The sequence below is a fragment of the Corvus brachyrhynchos genome, unplaced genomic scaffold, assembly GCF_000691975.1.
Source record: "Corvus brachyrhynchos isolate BGI_N302 unplaced genomic scaffold, ASM69197v1 scaffold95, whole genome shotgun sequence".
Classification (NCBI taxonomy): Eukaryota; Metazoa; Chordata; class Aves; order Passeriformes; family Corvidae; genus Corvus; species Corvus brachyrhynchos.
The window spans coordinates 562,783-588,551 of NW_008238347.1; the positions used below are offsets into that span (position 1 = coordinate 562,783).

A 25,769-nucleotide genomic window follows, 5' to 3' on the forward strand; every position below is an offset into this window, starting at 1 on the left:
GAGAATGAAATCTGAGGGGTGAGCAGCCAAAATTAAATGAAATTTGGCCAGCAAATAAATCTGCTTTGGTTTACTGCCGGGGTAAAATGTAGACTGAAAAGACCCAAAGATATTGAGGAGGGAATGTTGCAGGGTTCCTGTCCTGAGAATTGTGTTGGTGTCTCACAGGGAGATTTGTCATGGAAACTATGAAAAGAGAGAGAGGGAATGGCTTCCTGGGTCAAGGATCCAGCTCTCGGGCTGGGAAAAAGGCTAGAGCCACAACAATTTACTTAAAATTGCTTCTGCAACTCATATGACATTAGTTTGCCGAATTCCCTTCGTATAAAGTACAAATCCTTCTCCATGTGTGTAAAAATTGATTTTCAGTGCCTGTGAGGGAGAGAAAGGGATGGCCTTTCAATTTGTCCAGGTGGCCTCTTGTTCAGGGTTCCTTTTCAGGCTGGACCAGAGATGCAACTGAGCTAAGACAGCACAAACACTCTCTGGGACCAGCAGCTTCCTTGGGATCCTGGGTTAACTCGCATCAACATGTGCAGCTGTAAATCCCTTGCTTGAGGTTTTTTCCTTCTCTTTTTCCCTCTCCTCAACATGAAGAGGTTTTTTCCCAACTTCTGTCTGTTATTAGCCGGGAGCCATCAGAGTGCTTTGACGATTTCTAAAGAGATTATTCTTTACGTAGCTTCTCTTGGTCGCAGTTATCCATCGTGTCCATAAGTGAGGCTGTTCCTTAATGCTTCCAGGGATACGTGGTGCATTCACTGTGTCCTTAACAGCTTTCTCTGAGGGAATTGGCTCTGTTTTGTCATCCCAGCTCTCTTGTAGCCAGCATTGCCCATCCAGGGACACCTTATCTATAGTGATGACAAGGAGAGGAATGGTTTCCTTGCTTCTTTAGCCTGAATGGATGTCAAATGGGATATGTTGTAGTTAAATCAGTGGGGTTTAGGGGTTTTTTTTTTTCCTTTCTGCTTGTGCTGCTCTCCCTTCTGGCTCTGTGTTTTCACGCAGCATCTTCCCTCAGTACCAGAGATAGAAAAAAGCATCTGGTCTTTCCTGCAAATGTTTCCTTTTGGAACTGCCTGTATATCCAGTGTCTAAATATTTCTCTCTTTTTGAGTAGCAGTTTTCTTTTTGAAGGAGACCAAAGAGGTTACGTGTAGAAATAAAACAAACACTGGTGTGTTCTGAACTCTTTGAAACACAAGGTGTTTACTTAAAGGTGCATTTCTCAGGTCAGTATTTTGGTCGGTTTTTGGGCGCTTTGCTGCTGTTGTGCTCGTGGGGGTGCCTGGGGGGTGAGTTGTCTGTGCTTTGGTTCTTAGCTTACCCTGAGATGTGACAGCGTGTCCGGAGCCTCAGGAGATGAATCCCTGCAGGTGAGGAGTGACGTGTTTGCTCTTCCTTGCTGCAATCAAGTTTTCCTCTTGGGCTTCTGCTGAGGGAAAAGCCAGGTTGGACGGGGCTTGGAGCAACCTGGTCTGTGGAAGGTGTCCCTGCCCATGGAGTGGGGGTGAAACTGGAGGAGCTTCCAGGTCCCTTCCAGAACCCAAACCCTTCTGTGATTCCATGATTCTAATGACAGCCTTATCCCACAGCACATTTCAATAAATCTAAAATGCTGTGTTTATTTTTGTGAAGTCACAGTGTTGGGTGCAGGCATATGCTAGTTAGTTACGTGGTCAAAAAGCCATTGCTTTTTAATTAATGCTTCATTGCTGAATATGTGGCTTTAGCAGACGTTGATATTCAGTGTCCAGCTCTCAGGTATATAATTTTTCTCTCTCTGAAATCTCTGTTCAGTCTTCTCCCTTGGCTTTGATACCTCAGCTCCAAGTTAATAACAATTACATTATTTCCTGTGTTGTTACAGCTTGAACAAATGAAGCAGCAATTCCCATTGGTAGGGCTTTGCATAAATGAATATAATAGCAAGAGGGTGGTTACCCTCGTGTCTTGCAGATAGGAATTGAGGGTGGTTATTTTAACACAAAAATTAAAATATATTTAGATCACAAATCGTGCACACTCTGTTTCAATGTTGGTTACAAGGGTGATTTTCCCCCCTTTATTCTGCTTTAAAAAGCAAAGCATTGAAAGCCCTTGAAATACAAGATGCAGCAGCACAAAGCAGGGAGGTAACAGACGTCACCACAGCAGAAACCTCTAATAAATTTTGTCATGTAATTAGTGCAGGGTTTGAATCCCGAGTGACTGGGCTGCTTTGCAGAGGGATGTGATTGCTACGAGATCTTTGGGCCTGGAATAGAATCCCAGAATGGTTTGGACTGGAAGGGACATTAGACCTCCTCCAATCCCACCCCTGCCATGGGCAGGGACACCTTCCACCATTCCAGGCTGCTCCAAGCCCCAATGTCCAGCCTGGCCTTGGGCACTGCCAGGGATCCAGGGGCAGCCCCAGCTTTTTCTGTTCCGTACCAATGCCCTGCTCACCTGTGCTTCAGTTTCCCCACGTGTGGAATGGCAGAACTGTTGGCAACACGAGGTTAGAATTCAGCTGAGTTCTTCCACCAGGTTACATGTGCAGGGTCCAGGTTTGGTTTCCTGGGTGGAGCTGTGGATGGAGCTCCTTTGGGAGCACAAGGTGAGTGCTGCTGCATCCTGACAAAATCCCTGTTCTGAACTGAGCTGCTGTGCTCCCAGCAAAGCTTGATCACTGCAAGTTGAAAATGAAAGGATGTCTTCTCATCACATAGAGAGTCATTTCAGTAGGATAAGGCTCTTTTTTCTCCTTCTTCATGGAAATGCAGGAATGATTAATAATCAACACATTTCTGTAGCTGCTTTTGTTCTATATTCTTTGAACCTCTTAGGCTGTCATCTATTAATTTTAAATCTCAGAAGGAACAAGTATAGAAATAGATGATGGAGTAATCCAGGCGTTTCTGAAAAGGTGAAACTTGTCTGTGATTGAATATGTGCATTTTGTATTATTCTCCGAGTCTCCTGTGTGAAAATACTGCATTTGAGCACAAGAGAGGTCTTCATTTTGTCTTTAAATAAACTCCTCATCTTGTGGAGCATTACCATCCTTGTGAGTGTATTAAAGCTGTGCAATTTTGTAAATATAAAGTCAACAACTTCTATTTACAGTATTTCCATCATTGCCAGCTATGTTACTTCTTCATTACAGCTATTCTTCCATATTTAAAATAAAAAGGAAAAATACTATCTGTGTATTTATTCTCTCCTGTGAGCAGGCTTTGGCCTTGGGAAAATATCAGGTATCTAAGTATAGAAAAAGTCTGAAGAGAAACTGCTAAATTTCAGCAGGGAATTGCTGGTTTTCTTTTAATTTTAGTTTTGCTGTGCAAAAAAGAGTTTGGTTTTTTCCAAGTAATGAAGAAACAGCTGTGTTGGTGTTAAATATTCAGTGGATTTGTAAGTGACTTATTTAAAGAATCTTCATCTTTATCGATTTCCCTCATTTGAAAGCACCCTAAAGTATGATTTTTGTGAGGGGGAGTAATTTCTCTTGGTTCTTACCTTTCTCCAGTTGGCATTTTGGAGAGTCTGGGTTTAAAACCCGAAATAACGGCACACCTTTTTGTTGCCAACAAAGTATTTGATTCCTGCTCTCTCCAACTGCAGAAAAGTTGGTGAAGACCTTCTTCTAAGTGCTTAAAATAGGCAGTGGAGATTTGGAAAAAATGATGAGTGGTGGATTGCACAACCAGCCTGGCTGGAGCTGAAACTGCTTCCAGATCATTCTGCAACGGGCACGCTGGAGAAGGGCAGAGGGAGGAAAATGGGCTGGGGCCTTCCAAACTGAGCTGAGCTCTGACAGGACCAGGATGGCACCTGAAGGAGCTACAGAAAAGATAGGGAGGGATACAGGGACAGGACAAGGAGGAATGGTTTCCCGCTGTCAGAGGGCAGAGTAGGATGGGATATTGGGAAGGAAATCCTTCCCTGGGAGGGTGGGTAGGCCCTGGCACCGGGTGGCCCAAGAAGCTGTGGCTACCCCTGGATCCCTGGCAGTGTCCAAGGCCAGGTTGGACAGGGCTTGGAGCAGCCTGGGCCAGTGGAAGGTGTCCCTGCCCATGGCAGTTCATTTTGTCTTTAAATAAACTCCTCATCTTGTGGAGCATTACCATCCTTGTGAGTGTATTAAAGCTGTGCAATTTTGTAAATATAAAGTCAACAACTTCTATTTACAGTATTTCCATCATTGCCAGCTATGTTACTTCTTCATTACAGCTATTCTTCCATATTTAAAATAAAAAGGAAAAATACTATCTGTGTATTTATTCTCTCCTGTGAGCAGGCTTTGGCCTTGGGAAAATATCAGGTATCTAAGTATAGAAAAAGTCTGAAGAGAAACTGCTAAATTTCAGCAGGGAATTGCTGGTTTTCTTTTAATTTTAGTTTTGCTGTGCAAAAAAGAGTTTGGTTTTTTCCAAGTAATGAAGAAACAGCTGTGTTGGTGTTAAATATTCAGTGGATTTGTAAGTGACTTATTTAAAGAATCTTCATCTTTATCGATTTCCCTCATTTGAAAGCACCCTAAAGTATGATTTTTGTGAGGGGGAGTAATTTCTCTTGGTTCTTACCTTTCTCCAGTTGGCATTTTGGAGAGTCTGGGTTTAAAACCCGAAATAACGGCACACCTTTTTGTTGCCAACAAAGTATTTGATTCCTGCTCTCTCCAACTGCAGAAAAGTTGGTGAAGACCTTCTTCTAAGTGCTTAAAATAGGCAGTGGAGATTTGGAAAAAATGATGAGTGGTGGATTGCACAACCAGCCTGGCTGGAGCTGAAACTGCTTCCAGATCATTCTGCAACGGGCACGCTGGAGAAGGGCAGAGGGAGGAAAATGGGCTGGGGCCTTCCAAACTGAGCTGAGCTCTGACAGGACCAGGATGGCACCTGAAGGAGCTACAGAAAAGATAGGGAGGGATTATTTACAGGGACAGGACAAGGAGGAATGGTTTCCCGCTGTCAGAGGGCAGAGTAGGATGGGATATTGGGAAGGAAATCCTTCCCTGGGAGGGTGGGTAGGCCCTGGCACAGGGTGCCCAGAGCAGCTGTGGCTGCCCCTGGATCCCTGGCAGTGCCCAAGGCCAGGCTGGACATTGGGGCTTGGAGCAGCCTGGGACAGTGGAAGGTGTCCCTGCCCTTGGCAGGGGTGGCACTGGATGAGCTTTGAGGTCCCTTCCAGTCCAAAACGTTCCATGATTCCATGAATCTTTGCTATTGCCTGGTGGAGCTTTGGGTGTCAGCAGTGCCTGTTCAGGAGCTTTCTGAGCTGTCCTCCTAGACCAAGGGTAGAATTACCATAATGGCATCACTTAATGCCCCAAATGGTGGGAAAAGCCTCTGAAGGGGAGGCTGGAATTGCCTGGGAATGTTTGATTTACATATTTCTAGGCAACTTCGTGTGAAAGAAGGTGATGATGTCTTGGGTGGGCTCTGAAATACTCCCTTCTCCATAGCATTCCAGCCTCTCTAACCTTGGTATTTGCAATTTTTGACAAGTTTTGCATTATATTTTCAAGTAATCTTATTAATGTGCTACCTAAATGTGACTTAAATTCCCGTGTGATGGACTCCTTTGTAAGAAAAAGAAAAGCTTGGTCTTTGTCAGGTTTTTCATTCTGCTATGAGAGCAGAAATTGGACATTTGAGATGGGGCTGCTTGGGCTTGGGCTGGAGGGAAGGGTTGGAAGTTTGGGATCTGTGCCTGGTTGGAAAGGAGCGTGGTGTAACTGAGAAGGGAATGAAAAATGGAGAAGAGAAAACAGAAAGAATGGGGTAGAAGGAATTGGCAGTTGGAATAATGGTGCTGGCAAGTTTCCCTCTTCCTTGAACCCCAAAATACTCTGGAACACGGGAGTTTCTAGCGTTCCCAGGATCCTTGCTTTTGACGACTCCTCTGTGCTGCCGGTGCACGCAGAGGGTAACCAATCCTTGCCGTGATATTTCGGGGAGCTGCAGGTGGCAGAGGCCCACGTGGGCTGCGTGTCCCACCAGTGAGAGCATTCATCTCTCACGTGGTGCCGTCGCAGCCGTGCTCGGCCTCGCTTTATTCCGTGCAGAGCAGCCGCTGACGGAAGAGCAGGATTTAGCTTGGAAGCGTTGAAATGCACATTGAATATGTGCCCGTGTAGCATTCAGCATCCTGCTGGGGTAGTGTAGGATTATGCAATCCCTTTTTCCTGCAGGACCTTTGTTGGGTGTTCAGGCTTGATGTATCATCGTTTCATCAACAGTGACGTAGTATTTTATTTTTATACTTCTTCATTGTGCACTTCTGCCATTTTTCACCGTATATCATGAAGATCTGAAAGGAAAATGCATTCCTTCCTGGTTAATATTCAACAAACAGTCTATAAAAAGATGTCGTTACTGTGCAGTAATTGCTTTATTTATCACCTTTCCTCTGTGGCTAAAGCTGCTGGAATCACTGAGCGGAGCAGGGAGCTGATGGTTTGCTGCTCTGGCTTCATTTTTAAGTTTTGGCTTTGGATTTTGGGCTCCTGTTGTAGAAATAGACCTAAATTCTGTAGGGATGGTGTCCGATACGAGTGGCTTTATCTTGCACAGTCATCAGGACTGTGGGTTGCAGATCAATGACCGTGATGGGACTCAGCCAGCACATCCTTGGCTTTGTAAACATCCACGGCCATGGGGTCTGGAGATCTAAAAGTCTTCTGGTCATAAAGTTCATGTATTTTGAACTGTGGTGAAATACATTTGGTGGCCATACGAAGGTGAATAAGATAAAGTTGAACTTCTCAACCACTTCAGAAATAGATTTCATAGGAGAAATACTAGAAAAAAAATATACTGGGTGCTTTTCATTGTTTGTTTTAGATCTGTAGCTTTGTTACTGGGGCGAAAACCCAAGAAAAACATGTTGTGTTTTGCTTTCTTGCACTGGACAAGGTCAAACACACTTGTAGCCCTCTGTGGGTGCTTTAGGCAGGAGAGGGGGTTACTTGCAGTTAACAATTTGGAAGTTAAGCTTAACTTGACAACTTTCTTGACTGAAAAGGATGGAAAGAAGTGCACTGTGACTAAATCTAGCGTACAATTAATTCTTCTCTGCAGTTCTGTGTGTTAATTGCTGTCATTGTGTGAACTGATGGTTTAAGCAAAAATAGAAAATTTTATAACTGGTGTGTTGCTTACAATGCGGAGTCTTAGCTTGAAGTGCCAGCCCGCAGCGGCTTTTTGAATCTCTGCTGTGCTGTCAATCGCTGTGAATCATCCTGGTGGAAATGAAAAAGATGGTGAAGAGCGCAAACCTGGAGAGTGTGGTTTGCACTTTTGCTGGTGGTTTCGGCGGCCTTGGCTGGCAGGGGGGGTGGAAGTGGAGCCGAGTGTTTCTGCAGAGATGCAGTTCAGCCTCCTTCCTCGTGCCCTGAGCTCTGTCCTTCCCCGGTGTCGCTGCGTCCAAGGGCCCCGGTGCCGTACCCAGCTCCTGCCGGATCTGTTGCTGGTGTCCCAGGCTGCTAAACCAGGGTGGAATGGGATGGTCTCCGAGGTCCTTCCAACCCAAACCATTCTGGGATTCTTTGCCCTTCTGTGAAAGGTTTTGATGTTGCCTGGTGTGCTCTGGGGGTGGATTGGAGGAAAGGCATGACAAGAGTGAAGGTGTCAATCTCAAATGGCATCCAGAGGTGAAATTACCAAGGTCTGTCTCAGCCCCTTCAACTTCAGCCTCTGGCAGAGCTGCCATGACTTATCTCTGGTGTGGGGTTTCTCCCTTCTTGCATGCAGAGTGCCTATGAACAAGCAGCTCCGTTTTTCAGGCAGGGAGGATAAACCAGGTGGGTCTCTCCTCACCTTGGTGCCTCCCAAATTGCGGTGGTTGCCTGTAGGGATGGATACCCCAGGAGCCTGGAGAAAGGCCGTGTGCACGAGGAGCCTGAGCCTTGCATCTGCTCTGTTGCCAGAGAGGCTGGGAACAGCCTCCTGGCTCTTCTGGCACTTTGTTTGAACTTCTGAGCTGCTACTTTGGGCGCTGCCTTTGAATAGCTGAATTTATTTTTTTGCGTGTTCCGTTGCTTAGCGACGAGAGGAGGAAAAACAGTCACTGCAGCTCATGTGGGTTTATTACTGATAAGTTAGCATCTCTAATACAGAAATGTATTTTTAATAAGACTGATGAGCTGTGATTCCTGACTTTTGCCAGGCAGAATGTTAAATAAACTGTGTTGATGCATTGGGTATAGAACCTGACACCCTGAAGGGTTTGATGTTACCTCGAGCTACGCCTTGAATGTCTGTGCTTGGGCAGGCTGTTGTTTGAGGGTATTTTGTGCTGCTGCCACTTTATTAGGTGAGGTTCTCTTAATTTTTTGCCCTGTTTTCCCTAGCAATAGAAGGGATTTGATTTAAAAACTAAACAGACAACAACAGCAGTGAAAAAATCCAAAGCAAAACTCCCCACCCTGACATAGTTTACCTGCTGAAGTAAAAAACTCCAAGCTGAAAGTGCAGAAACCAAGTCTGTTTGCCTGGGAAAGCGCTGGAACGTGTTCCCATTTTAGTCTGGTACCGTTTTTGACTGGGACAAGTTATAAATTTTCTGGTCTTGCATCAGATGTTGGCAGCAGCAGTTGGTTTTTATCATTCATGGGGCAGCATTCCTGTTGCTCAAAAAAGCATTTGTCTGATCAAGAGCTTTTTGGAATTTGTTTATAAACCTTTCCTTGCCGCTGGAATATTTGGAGAGCGTTAGCAGCAAGTATCCAGATAATTATGACTGGCTGAAGCCATCTCTGTGTTTGTTCCATGTTTTTCTAGACTGCCTGTTCAAGCTATGTCCCATGAACCGGTACTCGGCGCAGAAGCAGTTCTGGAAGGCAGCAAAGCCAGGGGCCAACAGCACCACGGATGCTGTGCTGCTCAATAAACTGCACGTGAGTATCCCTCTGCAGGGCCCTCCTCACCCTCAGCACTCACAGCTATCCTGCTTTTTAAATAAGGATTTCCAGTCAGCTTGGCACAGTTGAGGAGCAGACACCGCGTGTACATAAAAATCAGCGTGCAGGATTCCTTTGGAGATGTTCACAGTTTCAATCCTCTGATTTATGACAAATTCACAGAATAAGCTGAGCTGGAAGCAGCTCCTGGCCCTGCCCAGACACCCCATCAACCCCAGCCTGGGCATCCCTGGCAGCGCTGTCCAAACGCTCCTGGAGCTCTGGCAGCCTCGGGGCCGTGCCCATTCCCTGGGGAGCCTGGGAAGCGCCCAGCACCCTCTGGGGGGAGATCCTTTCCCTGATCTCCAACCTAAACCCCCCTGACACAGCTCCAGCCGTTCCCTGGGTGCTGTCCCTGCTCACAGAGAGCAGAGATCAGTGTCTGCCCCTCCTGTTTCTGCTCAAGGTCTGGATCCCCCAGTACTGTGTCTGTGATGCTGGGGTAAAGCTGGGGTAGCCCTGGAGCTTTTGTCATTAACCTGTGGTAAAGATAATGGTGCTCCAGGGCAGCATTTTGGGTGTTAACAGCATAAAAAAGGGACCTTTGAAAGAATTGCACAGAGGATTCTCAGGCACTGCATCTTGACGTGGGAAATCAGGAGCTGCTGGTCTGATCAATCTATTGGGATTGCTCAAACAAGCATCGCTGCTGTTGATACATGGAAAGGTTGATGGGTAATTATGAGTAATTATAAGGCCAGACAGCCTCTCCTTCCGTATTAGCTTGCAGTATTTAATATTTTCTGGGTAAAATGTTGACATTCAGCAGCTGAAAACTCAGTAAGGCAGTTGATTGCTGTTTTTAGAGCTCCTATATAAAAAAAAGCCAACTTAACTTAAATACCATCTGTTGACTTCAGAGTTAAATAAACTCAGTGTTTATGTTAAAATTACATAGCTGGAGTACTTCATGTCAAAATTACAATTCTAAATATTTTTAGGTTCTTTAAGCCTATATTAAGCTCATTGTAGCCTGGAATATGAAATGGCCCCGTAGGAGAGTGTCACTTGCTGATTGCCATATGGCTGCCTCGCTCCTGCACTTCACAAAGACCCGCTGGTGGACTCCTTCTGCTTCAGAAAAATGTATTTATAACCCAAAAGTATCAGCTTGGCAGGGACAAAGCTATTTTGGTAGCACAAAGCTCCCTCACCTGGGCCGTGTTTCTCATGTTGATAAGGGATGTAGGCTGTGGCAGCAAGCTTAGAGTGATGGGGGTTCTGGGGTTGGCTGTTTTGCTGTATCAGGAAAGGGGAGAGTTCATGGGTTTTATGAGAAAATAGAGTCTAAATACTGCCACATGTAGAAGAAAAAGGCTTTGGAATTGCCCTGGATTACAGTCTCATTTGGAGTTGTCTCCCCTTCCCATAGGACATCCCAGTGCAGGTGTTTGGGACCTGTCCCTACTTTTCTGACACTTGACCCTTTTGTGCCAATGTTCTGGAAATACAGGATGAGATTTTTCCAGGATGAGCCCCAGCTGAGTGATGCTTGCACAGACATGTCCCACCTTGAGCTGCTTGATTTAGCAGAAGGATTTGAGTGCCTTACAATTCTATGGGGGTTTATTTAATCTTCACCCCTTGGCCATGAAGTCAGGTGGGCCCATCAGGTCTGCAGCGACCCGGGGCTTGAAAATAATTGTGTCCCGTGTACGTCACTCGTATCAAAACTTCCTTCTGCTGCTCCTGCGTGTCCATGTGTCACCTTTTCCACTTGCTGGTGCATGGAATGCTCTACACCCTGTGCTGTGCATGGGACCCTGTGCCTGGGCTCACAGCTGTGAGTTCTGCCCAGGGTGAGACTTCTTTATCAGTGCCTTGCGTTTCCAACGCAGTTGATGATGCAAGATGTGTTCATCATCATCACTTGCCTTTTTTGGCTTCTGTTTGTCTGCTGGTGGAATTTATTGTCTGCCATGGAGCGCTCCATGCTGAGGTCAGGTTATTTTAAGTTAATGCCATTTAAGGGATTTAAAATCTGGGACACTTGTCTCTCTGTGGTCGCAGCATCTGAGCTGCTTGAGGAGCTGACATCTAGTGGCCAGAAAAGTGGTTCTCCCGGGGAGACTGTCGGGTTTGGGGGATGCTTTTGAAGTATGTCCTAACTCCTAGTTGTACTTCCACAGAATACACTGTTTTCTGTATTTATAATAAATGTGGCACCCCGTGTGGCAGGGCAGTCCTGGCTGCGGTTGCTGTTATTGGGGGAGGGCTCCAGTGTCTTGATGAAACCTTTTCTTGACAGAATACTTGGAAATCAAGCAAAAAGGTTGTATTTTAGTAGTACAGAGAAAATTGTGTTGCATTGCATGGCTGAATAAAATTTTGAATTTGAAGGAGCAGCTGTAGCTCAGGGTCTCCTGAGCAAGAAGCCAGTTTTCATACCTAGCACAGCATCTAGAAATAGCAGATTTTAAGTGAGCTGGAGCTGGTGACATTCTCTAACAGTGTGCAAAGAACTGCTCCGTTGTCCTGTGTTACTGGTACTTCACCTCCCTGTAGAGAGGAACTGTGGACACTTTCTTCTCCAAGAGAAAACTGGACCTGCCACAGTCCTTGAGACCCAAGAACCAAACCATAAGCCTTGATGCTCAGCCTCCTAAAAAGTCCAATTTTAAATTGCTCTCCACCTCCAGATAGGAGTTAAAGCAAATAGAGATTTATGTTTTTAATTCAAAACATCATCTTTCCTGTAAAGTGAAGGAGAAGTTCTTTACCAAATGAAATTGTTTTAAAACAGCCTGGGCCAAATATCTCACTTGTAAAACAAAAATGGCAAGAGGCTCACTGTAAATTATTAACTAGGTCTTTGTGTCTTTATAATAATTCAATTTAGCAAGGGCTTTCCCTTTCCTTGCCCTGTTGGTGTGGTGTAGGAATGCTCAGCTGTGGCACACAGGATCCATCTCCTCAGGGAGCACAAGCTCTGGTGTGGGGGGTCAGGAACTCTCAAATCCAGAGCTGCAGTGGGCATTTGTACGAATCTTCCCAAGGATCCTGCTGCACAGGGAGGGGCATTGGAGCCTCCAGAAAAACACAGCTTGGAGGGCAGCTGGAGCCTGTGTTGGCAAAGGAAAATAAAGAATCAAAGTTGAGGTTCTTTCATTCATTTTGTGTAGAAGTCAGTAGAAAGGAAAATAGAACTCCTGGCTAGAGTTGTTACCCATCCCTTTTTCACCTTTCCCCCCACTAGATATCTGCTTTCTAGCTTGTCTGAGCTTTTCATCTCATGTTTTATTCCAAAATTGTGTCCAATTGTACCCAAATTACAGGTTACTTAAATGCTGTGTGTCTATCTCCCCAAACAGTTGAAAAAGGGAATTGGAAATTACGCTGTTGGAAGCTGAGGAAAAAAGAAATTAGGCTCTTTCAGATGCTTGCTGTTTTTCCAGTGCTTTGAAATAATCTCAAAGAAAAGGGACTTTCATAAAACCCCCTTTTCTAAAACACTTAGCAGCTGAACTGTTCTCCCCTAATTTCAGCATGCGGCGGATTTGGAAAAGAAACAGAATGAAACTGAAAACAGAAAACTGCTGGGAACTGTCATCCAGTATGGGAATGTCATCCAGGTAGGCTGTGAACGTCTGTGCAAGCTGAAGAGGATTTAGTTGAAAATTCCCTGCTCAGCGGACTTTAAATTTCTGGAATTCATGGTCAGGAGTCTGTAGTTTTGCCAGTTTGACCATGCCCTGAGGTGGGATCCTGGGAAGCAGGGCCTGGGTGTTAAACCTGTGATGAGGTCAGTTTTTTATTATGGGTTAATTGTGTTTGGTTTTGAGGTCACCATTGATTGTTTTCTTCAGAAATAGTTGTTAGAGCCCTCATTAGAGTTGTTGGAGGGTGGCACATGTACAACACCAAATGTCCTCTCACAGTGAAATGTTGACACTTAAACCATAAACTGACACAGAGAAGGAAAATCAATAGAAGTAGTTACATTTTCAGTTAAATGAGACCAAGCAAAGCAAGAGAGGAGCAGCTTTGCCTCTCACCAGGAAGAACCACTCAGTCCCCAGCATTTCACGAGTTTTGGTCCGGGGTTTTTTTGAGCAGGTTGTTGTAAGTGGTGAGGGCATTTCCATGTGTGTGTCCGTGCTGGGGAAGGGACAGTTGGATTAACTGAAGGTGTTTTGTTCTGTGTCTCTGTGTGTGTGAGTGGAGCTGTGCCTGCACCCATCAGTGTTTGTACACAGTTCAGTTTGCAGCCCTGTGTAGCATTGCAGTTGTCTCGTGCACGCTCGGGTTGTTGAGGGGCGGAAGAGGAGCATTCTTAGAACTGAACTCTGATTCTTATTCTAGCTGCTTCACTTAAAAAGTAACAAATACTTAACAGTAAATAAGAGGCTTCCAGCTCTGCTAGAGAAGAATGCAATGAGGGTGACCTTGGATGAAGCTGGAAATGAAGGTTCCTGGTTCTACATCCAGCCCTTCTACAAACTGCGCTCCATCGGGGACAGTGTAAGTGCTGGGAGCAGTATCCTCACACTTCCCTGTGGGCACAGGCTGGATTTGGGAGACCTGTCTTGCAATTAATGCAATGTACAGATCTCTGAGTGCGTGATGATGATGCAGGAACAACCTTTTTGCTGTGCTGTCATGAGGGGGAGGAAAATTGCTATGGTAACTTGTATTTTGGAAACGTGGAATGATCTAACATTGGAGGGAATAAGGGACCTAATTAGGCTGGCCTTGCACAATTCCTGCTCAATTCAAAATGGTAGGAAGTGTTAAGCTCCTTCAGGAGGTTTGGAAGGAATAATTAGCATCTTTGTTTTCAGTGTTGTCAGCTTAGAATCAAAATTCGTCATCACTTTGGATATGAGGAGTGAGGTAATAAGGAAGTGAAATGTTCCTGTTCATGGGAAATGATTAAATGCATTGCCATTTTCATCTCTTCTTTTGCAAAATCTGAGTCACTTGGGTATAGGATCTTCCTAAAACCAGGAGGTCATAAGCTTCAGTGTGCTCTGGGGTTTAGGCAGGGTATATATTTGCACCTAAACATGGTGAATTTATCAATCAGCCATCATTTATCCTGTCCCAGAGCTCAGTCTGCTTCTTCTTCAAGGCTCTGAGTCCAGTAGCATAGTGGGGTTTTGCCTCAGTGACTGAGTTTGGTGAGCTAAATTCTGAACCAAACAGAATCCTGGTGGAATACTCAGACTGGCATCTCTCCAGACTGCAAAAAGGTGATTTCCTCCCATCACTTCCACTGGGGGGAAAAAAAAAGGAAGAAAAAGAGCTTTCCCAGTGTGCAAATTTGTCTGATGCTGCACTTCTCTGCAGGTTGTCATTGGAGACAAAGTAGTCCTGAATCCTGTCAATGCTGGCCAGCCTCTCCATGCCAGTAGCCATCAGCTTGTGGATAATCCGGGATGCAATGAGGTAAGGGGACACTGGCACAGCTGGAGCAGCTGTACAAACCCCTCTGTGCTTCAGCTTAGCTATTTGTGTATGGTTGAGAATTCAGCAAGTTGGCTGGTACCTGTGGCACTGCTTAGGAAAAGTTATCCTGGTAATCAGTGACTTAAGTGAAAAGTCTTTGAGCTCCACTTTCTCTTGGGTGCTGGCAGAGGATTGAGTTCAGTCTCTTTTGCATGACTGGCTAAAAACAAGGTGTTCCTTCAAAGTCAGAAGTTGTCACAGTGATGTGCCCCATTCTAGTCACTGTGAAGAAAATTAAACCTACCAGCACAGATGTGTAACAAGTGGCTTCCATGCAAGTCAGTTCTGAGTCACTTGTTCTGGAGCAGATACAGAAAGGACTTCCCTTCTCTAGAGCAATGCAGCCAGGCCTGCAGTGTTCTGGTGAAAGCTGTCTAAAAAATAAGACAGTGGCTCATGGCAGTATCTTGTGCAGGCACAGGACAGTGGGACTGATGGTGTCTGTTCTCCTTTTAGGTCAACTCAGTGAACTGCAACACCAGCTGGAAAATCGTGCTCTTCATGAAATGGAGCGACAACAAGGACGACATCCTCAAAGGGGTGAGAGCCAGAGCTGTGCCTGTCTGCAGCTGGGGCCCTGCTGGGCACTGCCCCTGCTGACCCTGCTGCCTGCCTTTGGCAGGGGGACGTGGTGAGGCTGTTCCACGCAGAGCAGGAGAAGTTCCTGACGTGTGATGAGCACAGGAAGAAGCAGCACGTGTTCCTCAGGACCACGGGCAGGCAGTCAGCCACGTCTGCCACCAGCTCCAAAGCCCTGTGGGAGGTGGAGGTAAGGACTGGAACCCAGGCTGGGGCTGGCTTGGTGGGAACAATTACTGCTTCTGTTTAAAAACACTCTATCTGGATTTCTCTCTTTAGGTTAAATTTTCCTGGTGTTACAAGTTTAAATTAAAATTCCTTCGCTTGCTGTGCTTTCTGTGCACAATCACAGTGCAGCTCTGCTCTCTGATGGTGCAGCACAGAGCTCTTGAACTCAGGTGCTTTACACTACAGAAAAAGGGCACAGAGAAACATCAATGAAGTCATTTTCTTACCAGTCACTGAAGTTTAACAACAGCTTATAATTTCCACTGTCCTGCTGAGTGTACTGAAGGCTCTATTTTTGGTGTGGAATAATGTGATTATGCATATCCTCATTTGATAGGAGGCTGCAACCCCTTGCTAGTCTGTCTGAACTGGCTGCTTTTATTCCATTGGCTTTTAACACAGAGTGACTAACACCTTGGCCATCACTGGCTTCTGAAAATAGCCTCAGTCTGTTGGTATTATTAGAGTTGGTTTATGATTTTAAATCTGATTAAATTATGGAGTGCATATAAGAATCAAAAAATGAGTTGTTATGACGGATGGGTGTTTTTGTATTCCTGTTCCAGAAGTATCTGCTGTGATATTCAGCTTCTCCTGTATTTCAGATGGAAGCTTGCCTGTAATTAGCATTACTTTGGCATGTTACTAGTCTGTGGTAACTGCCCATGTGTGTGCAGTTACCTGGCATAGGTGAGATGGTTCTTCCCTGAAAGCTGCAGGGCAGCTGTGATGAGTTTTCCTCAAGGAATCAGGTGTACCCTCAGAGCAGCCAATATGGGGTTACAGGTGTTGGAGGCTCTGCTTGCCCCCCTTGGTCAGTAAATATAAATATTCTTTTGTACAGCATTGTTGCATTTGAGATGTTTCCAGGTGTCTTCCCTCATCCACTTTAAGCAGTTAAAAATGAGTTATAGCCATAGAGTAATGGATTTGTTGCCTTTTCTAAGGGTTTGTTTCAAGACCTGGCAACACATGCACATGGAGAGCACCTTCTTTAATTCATTCATAAACTGAAGTGAATTAATCCCAACCAGCTCAGAGCATTCCCTGCACTGTGCTGGTCACAGATGAGAGGTGGTTTTGTCTTCTCCCAGCCCCTGGCTCTGTTTGCTCTTCCCTGCACATGAAGTGAGGCAGATCCTGCTGGGAAGGGGATCTGTGTTGCATTCAGGGTGTGTTCCCTTCCCTTGCAGGTGGTGCAGCATGATCCCTGCCGGGGGGGAGCTGGCTACTGGAACAGCCTCTTCAGGTTCAAGCACCTGGCCACAGGGCACTACCTGGCAGCAGAGGTACGTGGGGCTGGGCTGGCACCTCTGCCTGCCCTTGCACCGTGTTCTCTTCCTTTGGCACCTTCTCAAAATCTGTCATTTCCCACCCTAGAACTGGACACGGGGAGGGGAGGAGAGTGGTCATTTGGATTAATAAAAAATAGATGCTAAACATAGGAAATAAGATGAAAGAGCTGAAAGAATACCATGGTTTGGGGTAGTCGTGAGCTGATGAAACTTTTTATATGAATTCTAGAGGCAAGAGCTTCTCCTGCAAAGAATAGGCACTAAATAGTATCCTGTCACGTGTGCACTGGAGTCAATGTGACTTTATTAACTGATGAATAAATGGTAAATGACTGAGAGCCTTTGGGGGAAAATGAATTCAAGTGTTGGTAACTTCTCTCGAATCACTGATTTCTGAGCAGAATTGTAGAACTGAGTGTAAAATGAAAACACTGACTTCAGACCAGTCTGTAAGAGCTGCAGATAGAGAAAAGTCCAGATTAAATATCCCATTCTGTATTCTTCTGATAAGCAGATTGGAAAACTAGAAGCATTTTGTCACATGCACACTGCAAATCCTTTTCAGTAGTGATCCAGTGTAGAGCTTTTCCAGTAAATCTTGGGTTTTCTAATCAGCCAAAACAAAAACATGCTCTTAGATCATGCAAGAGTATACCAGAGGAGATTGCTCACCTGATCCTTGGTTAGAATAGTTTTTGTTCTAAAAGATTTCTCCAAGCCAGTAATTTCTAGTTGGAAATTCCACTTGGAATTTAAACAAACAAACAAAAAGCATAAAGTGGTTAACTCTGTACTCTTGCTCCTGTAGTGATTCTCCTGAATGAGATAAATGTCCCTGCATGTTTGCAGGTTATTTAACTGATTTCTGGCCTGGTGAGCCATGCTGGGTTTGGGCAGTGTGCTCTGCGTGCCTGGTGGTGCTGTGGAGCGCAGGGCTTTGGTGACCACGAGAGTTTAGGCGGTGCTCAGGCTGTTTCCCCCTTGCAGCTGTGCTGGAGTTTTGACGTGCCTGTGATTCTGTTCCATCAGGTAAACCCTGACTATGAGGAAGATGACCTGGAGTGTCAATCCTCAGTAAGTATAGGCAAGGGTATGGTCTTGCCCCTGATTGAGGAGGGCTTGGCACAGGCCCAGGACTGACCTGGCCAGTGCACGGCTGGTCCAGGCTTCGTTGTTAGTGAAGAAACTAAAAACCTGAGAATGCTCTGGAGGCTTTTATGGCCTATCCAAGGAGTGGGTGCTGATGCCTGGATTAGACCCTAGTAAAGAGCAGCAACCCACTTGGAACTGAATTTACACATTACCTGAACCCCCCTCAACTCCTCCCTTTGTGGCATCTTTTTCTGTCTTCCTGTTTCCTCAACCTTTGCTTCCTTGGAGCACTGTCCTGCCAAGGGCTGGAAATCAAGTTTCTCAAGGTGACACCAGATGGGAAATGTCCCTGAGGGAATGTCCCCCAGTGCTGTGCCTGTCTGACCGCTGTGTTTAAGCAGCAAATTCGCTGCCATTGTACCTTGTCTCAGGAAAGCAGGGTAACAGAGAGAAGGAATGGCAGGGGGAGGGTGGTTCCAGTGCCATTCCTCTGATTTTCCCGTGGGAACAAGTCTGTGTTGTCAGTAAAAGTTGTGTCAAAGATTGAGTGTGTGGTGCTTTGTATTAACAGCAGCTTCTCGTTGGTGTCAGAGGGAACCAGCCTTGCCTCAGGAGTTGAAAACAGAGAGAACTGGAACAGCACTTTCCGTTGTGGATTTTATTTATTTCGTTGGGTTTGATCATAGGCTTATGCAGCTTTCTTGGTCATTTGCCCTGTGTTATGGAAGATTTGCACCATTTGGATATGACAAAGAGCTATTCCTTCCATTCCCAAGAGATTAATGGGATGCTTAGAAATGCTGCAGGGCGCCTTTTTCCTCCTAAAAGGATTTGTCATTATAGCCTGGCCATTAAAATGCTTCCCTTGCCCTCAGATATTGAGCTGTTTTCCTGATTACTTCTTGGTGGCATTTGGCAGCTTGACTGCGCTAAACGTGGTAAAAAACTGAGCAAACCCCACCCACAGCTGTTGTTTGGGGGGATGTGGGGGGAACCCAGTACTGAGATATTTTGTTGGGTTGATTTTTTGAGGGTTAGTCGATGTTGAGGTCCTTTAGGTAGACACCCCTGCTCCTGTGGTGTGTCCTGCTGACACGTGCATGGATAACATTCATGCACTGTCTCAGCTCTCTGCTTTTTCCCTGCTCTGTCTCTTTACCACTAGATGGCAAAAACAGACCAGCAAGAACAGGAGCAGGAGCACATAATTCAGCTCTGACAGGAAATTGCCACATCGTTTAACATTCACTGGTGACAGGAGGGTGTAGGCTGCTTTGTCCAACTTTATCCAAACTCCAAGTTGATCCAAATGCGAGCTGTCTGCAGGGTTTCTGTGCACAGCTCAGTGGTTTTATCGTTGCTTTCTTCTTACCCTCAGAGGGCTGTGCAGGAAGGGTTTACGTGGGCACGGGTGAGGTGCCAGCTCTACCTTCCAGCAGCAAAAGGGGCTGCCCTTGTCAGCTTTGGGGTTGAATTTCAGTGCTCCCTGAATTGCCCCATTTCCTGCTTTTTGCTTTACTGCTCATGTTCAGCTTTGCCACAGTTTCAAGAAGTGACCAGTTGTCTCCTGAAGGACAAGCTGTGAATGCAGAGCAGCTGTATTCCTCACTGTATTCCCCCCCTTGCTGGGGGGGGGATGAAGGAGACAGCTGAAATTCGGAGAATTCATTCCAAGTGAGCGAATTTCTCCCAGAATTTCTCTCCAGATGGATTCTGAGTGTAGAGTTGCTCCTTCCCTTGAAGGCACACTCCCAAAGTGTATTTCTGTTCCATACAGATAACTGCCTGTTCCCATGCACAAAATCAGACTTTAAATGTCACTGCTTTGCAGCCAAGTTCATTGACTGCAAATATGTTAACTTGGGAGTATCCTGAGGCACAAGCAACACTGGATACCTTTTCCATATGCTTCAGGATGGCAGTGCCTTGCAGCAGGACTTGACAGGCAGGTGCCTGAGTGCTGACTCCTTTGGGTGCCTCCCTTCACTGGTGCCACCATCACAGAGAAGCTGAGAAATTGGTTTCTTGGTCACCTTGAAATCTGCATCCAGGATTTAGGTGGTTGTGCAGGGACAGCTGGCTCCAGCATGCCAGGACAGTGAGCAACTTCTTTAGGGACTTGTGAGAGCTGGGAGTTCCCTAGGAAAGGATTTGGAGAAAGTTGTTGTTCCTTTTCCTCAGTTCATCTTTGTTTTTTCCTTTCATCATTTGTTTTTAGTCCTTTCATCTGAAACCCTGGGGTTTTATCCGGTTGATGTATTTTTACTTGGCTGAAGGAGGCTGGGGATTTGCTGGCACCTTGGGAATAAAGATCCTTCTGGTGCCATGGCCTTTGGAACACGTTATTGTGCTTGAGAGCAGCACAAGCTGTAGTGTGAACACCAAGACATCCAGCTCCTTGATTAGCTTTTTGTTTCTCTTGCCTGGAGTTGATGGATGTGGGCCCCATTTTTGCTGCTGAAGCTGATTATTTCCCGGCAAGGTTGTTGGTATGTGGTGTGGCTGGTTTTTATATTTTCAGCTTGCTAATTTCTTGGTTAGAGGGATAATTGCAACGTGTGGGATATGTTTGGAGAGCTGGTAGTGTCAGGATTGGGGATCTCAGCTGATGTGTGTTATCAGAAACCAGTCAGAGCTCCCAGTGTGCGTGGGGTGAATGGCTGGTGAGGTTTGTCTCTTCTGGCAGTGTCTGCAAGACATAAATTCTGTGTGGAGGGGGAGTTACTGTGGTGGTACTCGGGAGTTACACCAGGGGAATCACGGAGTGGTTGGCCAGGGCAGCTGCTGTCAGTGTTCTTGGTGTCCTGCAGCCCAGTTCACTGGTCCAGAGTCCTGTCTGCACCCGCAGTGTGTTTGGGGCTGTGAGGGCGGCTCTGCAGGGCCTGTCCTGATGCTGTGGGGCTTCCCTCCGCAGCTGGACCCCGAGCAGGACGCGGCGCGGCGGGGCCGGGGGGCCCAGGAGAAGATGGCCTATTCCCTGGTGTCCGTGCCCGAGGGCAACGACATCTCCTCCATCTTCGAGCTGGACCCAACCACCCTGCGAGGGGGAGACAGCCTCGTCCCCAGGTACGCTGACCACCTGCCTCAGCTCGGGGCTTTTCATGGGTTTTTGGAGGTAAAGCTGCCCCAGACTGTTTTCCTTTTACCCTTTGGAAGCAGGTTCCTCCTCAAATGAATGTAGAAATAATGAGAAAATGCCTGAAGCTTCGCTTGAGTACTTTACAGTTGAGGTGTAAGTAAGAGAACACCATTTTACAGATGGGAAAATTGAGACTAAGTGGTTTCCTAAGTGACTTCCTTGCCAGGAATGACCTGGGACTAAAAGCCTTGGGTGTCCTATCAAGGCATTCGTTCCTGTGACCTGTCTGTATTGTGTTAGGATGTAACACCAGCTATTTAGCACAGGTTTTTCTGTTGTTCACGTGTTCTTCACTGTTCACGTGGCACCTCTTGCTATTGAAAAGCTGCTGCACCCTTCCAAGACACGCACTCTGCACGCAGCCCCTTGCTGCTGGTCCCACTGAGAAAGCACAGCACGTTTGTTCCATCTATTCAGCAACGCCCTAAAGCATCAGATACCCCAAAATACAGACATCAGGGAGTTCTGGGCTGAAAACCCCAGAGGTAAGGGAGGAAGCTGGCAGCTCATAGCAGTGGAAGAGTGAGGATGGGAAGAGATTTAATTTGTTCCTGTGCAGCAGCTGAGTTACAGCAGCTCAGAGTGGCTGTGGTTCTGTTTCAGAGCAGAATCTTTCATTACAGAAGAAGCCTTGCTCAGGTGAATCTATAGCATGAGCTAAGGCAGTAAGATTGTTATTTCAGTTGTAGGATGCGGTGTGGACAGAGATGACATTTCTTTTCCACTTGTTCCTGCCAGCATGTCAAAATCCCAGCAATGCAAAGACTTCCCAGCTGGGAAGCTGACTCATACTGGGACACTCCTGACTTTTTTTCAGGAACTCCTACGTGAGGCTCAGGCACCTTTGCACCAACACCTGGGTTCACAGCACCAACATCCCTATTGATAAAGAAGAGGAGAAACCCGTGATGCTGAAGGTAAGTTCTGTTACTTTGTGTAAGCACATCCTTTGACTCCTGTACTTCACAAAAGTGCTGTTGGCAGGAGTTCCACTCCCTGAGCCTGTCACACACCAAGCATGTGACAGGAATGAACAGTGCCTGGGCAAAGTATTTGCTCTTAATGGCTTGGTTTCATGGTAGTTTTCTAGTTACACTGTTCGGCTTCTACCCCACAGCAGTCATCAGGAGGAGGATGTTTTTTCCACGGGCTACAGCAACATTTTGCCCTCTCACCTGCTGCTCCTTTGATTTAGGAGCAGCTCTGAGCTTGCACAGAGAGGGGTAGTGTTCTCAGAGCTTGGCTTCAGCAGGGTCCCATGCTGCCTAAGCAGAGTGTGGCTTTTCTGTTTCATTATCACTGAGTGTGGGAAGCACTGCTTTGTTTCCTGCCTTTGGGTTTGCTGATAAAACTTCTCTGGGTTTCAGATTGGTACCTCTCCAGTGAAGGAGGACAAAGAAGCTTTTGCTATAGTGCCAGTCTCACCTGCAGAGGTTCGGGACTTGGATTTTGCAAATGATGCAAGTAAAGTTTTAGGTTCCATTGCTGGCAAGCTGGAAAAGGGAACAATAACCCAGAATGAAAGAAGGTAAGGAAACCAGAATTGGGTTCAGATAGTGTTGTTTCCTTTACTCACTAACTGTTTCTTTGAAATTTTTATCAGAGTAAGCAATAGAAGAGGGATTTGGTTTCCTCCTTGATGAGATTTTAAAAAATGTATGGTTTTATTGTTGTGTCTGCAGTGGAGGTTCTCAGGCCTGGCCTGTCCAGCCCTCCTTGTCCTCTGAAGTGAGAGCATGAGAAATGTTGTGATCTTGGGGGACTAATGCCCAGCATACCTCTGCAATGGAGTGTGGGAGCTCCTAATCCATCTTGTGAGGACTGAACATGTGACTTGCTGCAAATCCTCTGACCGTGTCCCTGAAAATGGGGCCACACAAAAAGAGCACAGAGGTGGCTGTGTCACGCCAGGGCCTGTGTGCTTCCACAGCCAGTGCCTTTTATTTGGCTGTGGGAGAGATAATCACCTGATTTATTGTTTGTGGCATTTGAAAGAAATGCCAAATAGATCTTGGCAAGTGTAGGGCTGCCCTAAAGTGATTTTCTTGTCTTGCTGCTGCTCTGGTTTAGCTGTTGGGCAGTGAGGCTGCAGCAATGGGGGAGCATTAGTTCCTAATTTCAAATTCTGTGCAAACCTCTGAGCTTTATCCAGTCTCTAATTGCTGTTAGTTTTTCACTTATCATTTAGAAATCTTTGTAAACTTATCCTCGCACTGCTCTTTTAGCACAGAGAATTTGTATTCTCATGTTAACAACTCCTGGCTTTTCTGTAGATCTGTTACCAAACTGTTGGAGGATTTGGTCTACTTCGTTACTGGTGGAACTAATTCTGGCCAGGACGTCCTTGAAGTGGTGTTTTCTAAACCTAACAGAGAACGGCAAAAGCTGATGAGAGAGCAGAATATTCTAAAGCAGGTAGGCTGTGGTTTTCTCTAAGCTCTGCCTATGAGAAGAGCTGTTGGAAAAAAAAACCTGATTATAGAGAACCTGACCAGGCTGGACATGCCTTGGAGCAGCCTGGTCTGGTGGGACATGTCTGTGGCAGAGGGTTGGAATGAGATTTCTTTCACTTTCATGGTGCCTTTCACACTTCCATGGTGCCTTCCAACCCAAGCCATTCTGTGGCTCTGTGAAATTTTGGTCTCAAATTATTGGGACCTGAAGGTCCTTTGAGTTTCCAGCTTTCATCCGGCTCTGGGCAGTGGACTGTAGGCTCACCATGGCTGGAACTAAAAGTTCCACCAGATGGTGTTGAGTAAAGGTGATCAACGTCCTCTGTTGGGGCTGCTCCATGGCCAAGAGCCTTGGTGACTGTAGCATATTTCTGATGTACCTCTTGGAGTACAGAGGCACTGAGCTCTGACACTAATTTGAAGCAGAAGAAGGCAGTGCCTCATGGGGTTGTGTCTGTGTTTTTTTTTACAAATCTGTAGATTTTCAAGCTGTTGCAAGCACCCTTCACGGACAGCGGGGATGGCCCCATGCTGCGGCTGGAGGAGCTGGGGGACCAGCGCCACGCGCCCTTCAGGCACATCTGCAGGCTCTGCTACAGGGTGCTCAGGCACTCCCAGCAGGACTACAGGAAAAATCAGGTTTGTAATGGTCAATGGCACCAACGTGGTTCCTGCACTCAAAGAAAAAAGCTTTGTCCATTAAAGTAAACCCTGCCCTGCTCTGGTTGTACAGTCAGCAAGAGGTTTTGGGATGGCTCAGTTTTATTCTATCTGGCATTTTTCACCTCTGTTGGAGACTATAATGTAATTAGCACTGGTTCTGAGTGGGATTTAAGAAAACAGCAGAATTTCTGACTGTCCCATGCAGGTGAATTGTGAGACTTTGTTCACTCTTGCTGGCTACAGGCACCGCTGAAAGTTGCCCTGTAAATTAAGGCTGTTCAGGTTTTGTTGCCGTTATTAAAAACAAGGTCCTGTCAGATAAGTATAAATGCCTTGCTGGTGTCTAGCCCAGGAGAGAGGGGAGGGATGGAGGGCTTAGGGATGTCTGTCATTGTTTGCTGTCTTTCACACAAACAATTTGGATCTAACCCAGTTCGCTCCTCGGGATGTTGGCGTTGACAAACGTCGTCCTGTTTTCTGTTATTATTTTTAATTCTGAGGGTTAATTGCACCCCCCCTTCCTCCTTGCCTGTGTGTTTTGAAGGAATACATTGCCAAGCAGTTTGGCTTCATGCAGAAGCAGATTGGCTACGACGTCTTGGCCGAGGACACCATCACAGCCCTGCTCCATAACAACCGCAAGCTCCTGGAGAAGCACATCACAGCTGCTGAGATTGACACCTTTGTGAGTCTCGTGAGGAAAAATAGGGAGCCCAGGTGAGAGCTGCATTTTTGAATATATGATTACCCTTCCCCTTCTGGGAAAAGTCTGTACCTGCCAGCTTGCTCAGGAGGAAGCACAGCCAGTTCACTGTGTTCTGGCACTCGCCCTGCCGTCCCCTCGGGCAGCAAGTCTTGCTGTGCACTGTTCAAGTGGAGTTCTGAATGTTTGCTTCCTGAAATGTAGATTGCTTCAGTCTAGATCTCAACAGTGATTGATACCCTTTTGGCTCATGTTTTCCAACAGGTTTTTGGATTACCTCTCGGATCTGTGCGTTTCCATGAACAAGTCTATTCCCGTGACACAGGAGCTGATTTGTAAAGCCGTGCTGAACCCAGCCAATGCAGACATTCTCATTGAAACCAAGTAAGCTGGTGCCTTTCAAGATGGTTCTCCTGGTGTGAAGCAGAAGGAAGGTGGTTCAAAGCTGAGCATGCTGCTGGCACGTCCTGGGGATTCAGGGAGTTGTGTGGGGTCCTCTTCAAACACACAGAGCTGGGGCTGGGGACAGCAGGTGTCTGCCAGGTGCGTCCTCAGCCCTGCAGGCAGAAATCCTTCAGATCTCTCCCATTCGATCCGAAGCACACAGACTTTGCAGGAAGGTGTGCAGGCTCCTGGTGTGATCCTCCCCCAGCTCTGAGGGAGCTCAGCTGGCAGCAGAGCAAAAGCTGGTCCTGCTCTGCTCACCTTTCCTCCCACTGAGGTGGGATTTGGGGCTCCAGCCCTCCTCTGCCATTGCTGAGGCCTCATAGCAGGCACCAAATCCTGATTGTCTTTGATAAAGGTGGCTTTATTCCATATGTATACTAGGGAATAGATAACCATTATCAAAATACTGCAAAAGGGAAGCAGGTAGGATTTAAAACACAAATGGCTGAGAGTATTCTTGCACATTTAATTTTTGTCATGAGATCATAAAGGCTGTACTTATTTCCACGAGCTCTTAATATTGGTACATCACTTACTTGTCCTTGAGTATTTAATTTGGAGCTTTTTTCAGATGTTGATCTTTTCTTTGCTGGAAGCCTTTTATAGTATCAGCAGCTGATTTATTTCTAGTTACTTCATGACATAAACAGAAGTTCTGATCCATTTGGCATTTATGGGATACAGAATTAATCAATTTTTTAGGTATTTTTCTTTCCCATATCTTTTCCTAGTCTGTTGAATGATCTTTGAACTCTCCTGTAAAGAAGGT

At 46.1% G+C, this 25,769-nt stretch overlaps 1 protein-coding gene across 11 annotated transcripts in view; it reads left to right on the forward strand.

The window, feature by feature from the left end:
- Positions 1–25,769, forward strand: part of ITPR1 (inositol 1,4,5-trisphosphate receptor type 1) — a 156,815-nt gene that overhangs the window by 33,419 nt on the left and 97,627 nt on the right. For 7 of the 11 annotated variants that reach the window (XM_017735227.1, XM_017735229.1, XM_017735230.1 and 4 more), the window contains 15 exons: positions 8,775–8,890; positions 12,439–12,525; positions 13,256–13,414; positions 14,243–14,341; positions 14,858–14,941; positions 15,024–15,170; positions 16,402–16,497; positions 17,533–17,577; positions 20,510–20,661; positions 21,552–21,651; positions 22,102–22,262; positions 23,008–23,149; positions 23,668–23,826; positions 24,395–24,567; positions 24,818–24,937. In XM_017735227.1, the coding sequence (XP_017590716.1) occupies positions 8,775–8,890; positions 12,439–12,525; positions 13,256–13,414; positions 14,243–14,341; positions 14,858–14,941; positions 15,024–15,170; positions 16,402–16,497; positions 17,533–17,577; positions 20,510–20,661; positions 21,552–21,651; positions 22,102–22,262; positions 23,008–23,149; positions 23,668–23,826; positions 24,395–24,567; positions 24,818–24,937 (1,840 nt within the window). Of the gene's footprint in view, positions 1–8,774; positions 8,891–12,438; positions 12,526–13,255; positions 13,415–14,242; positions 14,342–14,857; positions 14,942–15,023; positions 15,171–16,401; positions 16,498–17,532; positions 17,578–20,509; positions 20,662–21,551; positions 21,652–22,101; positions 22,263–23,007; positions 23,150–23,667; positions 23,827–24,394; positions 24,568–24,817; positions 24,938–25,769 lie in introns of those variants that run through there. The other 4 variants (XM_017735231.1, XM_017735238.1, XM_017735239.1 and 1 more) reach the window with 2 other exon arrangements.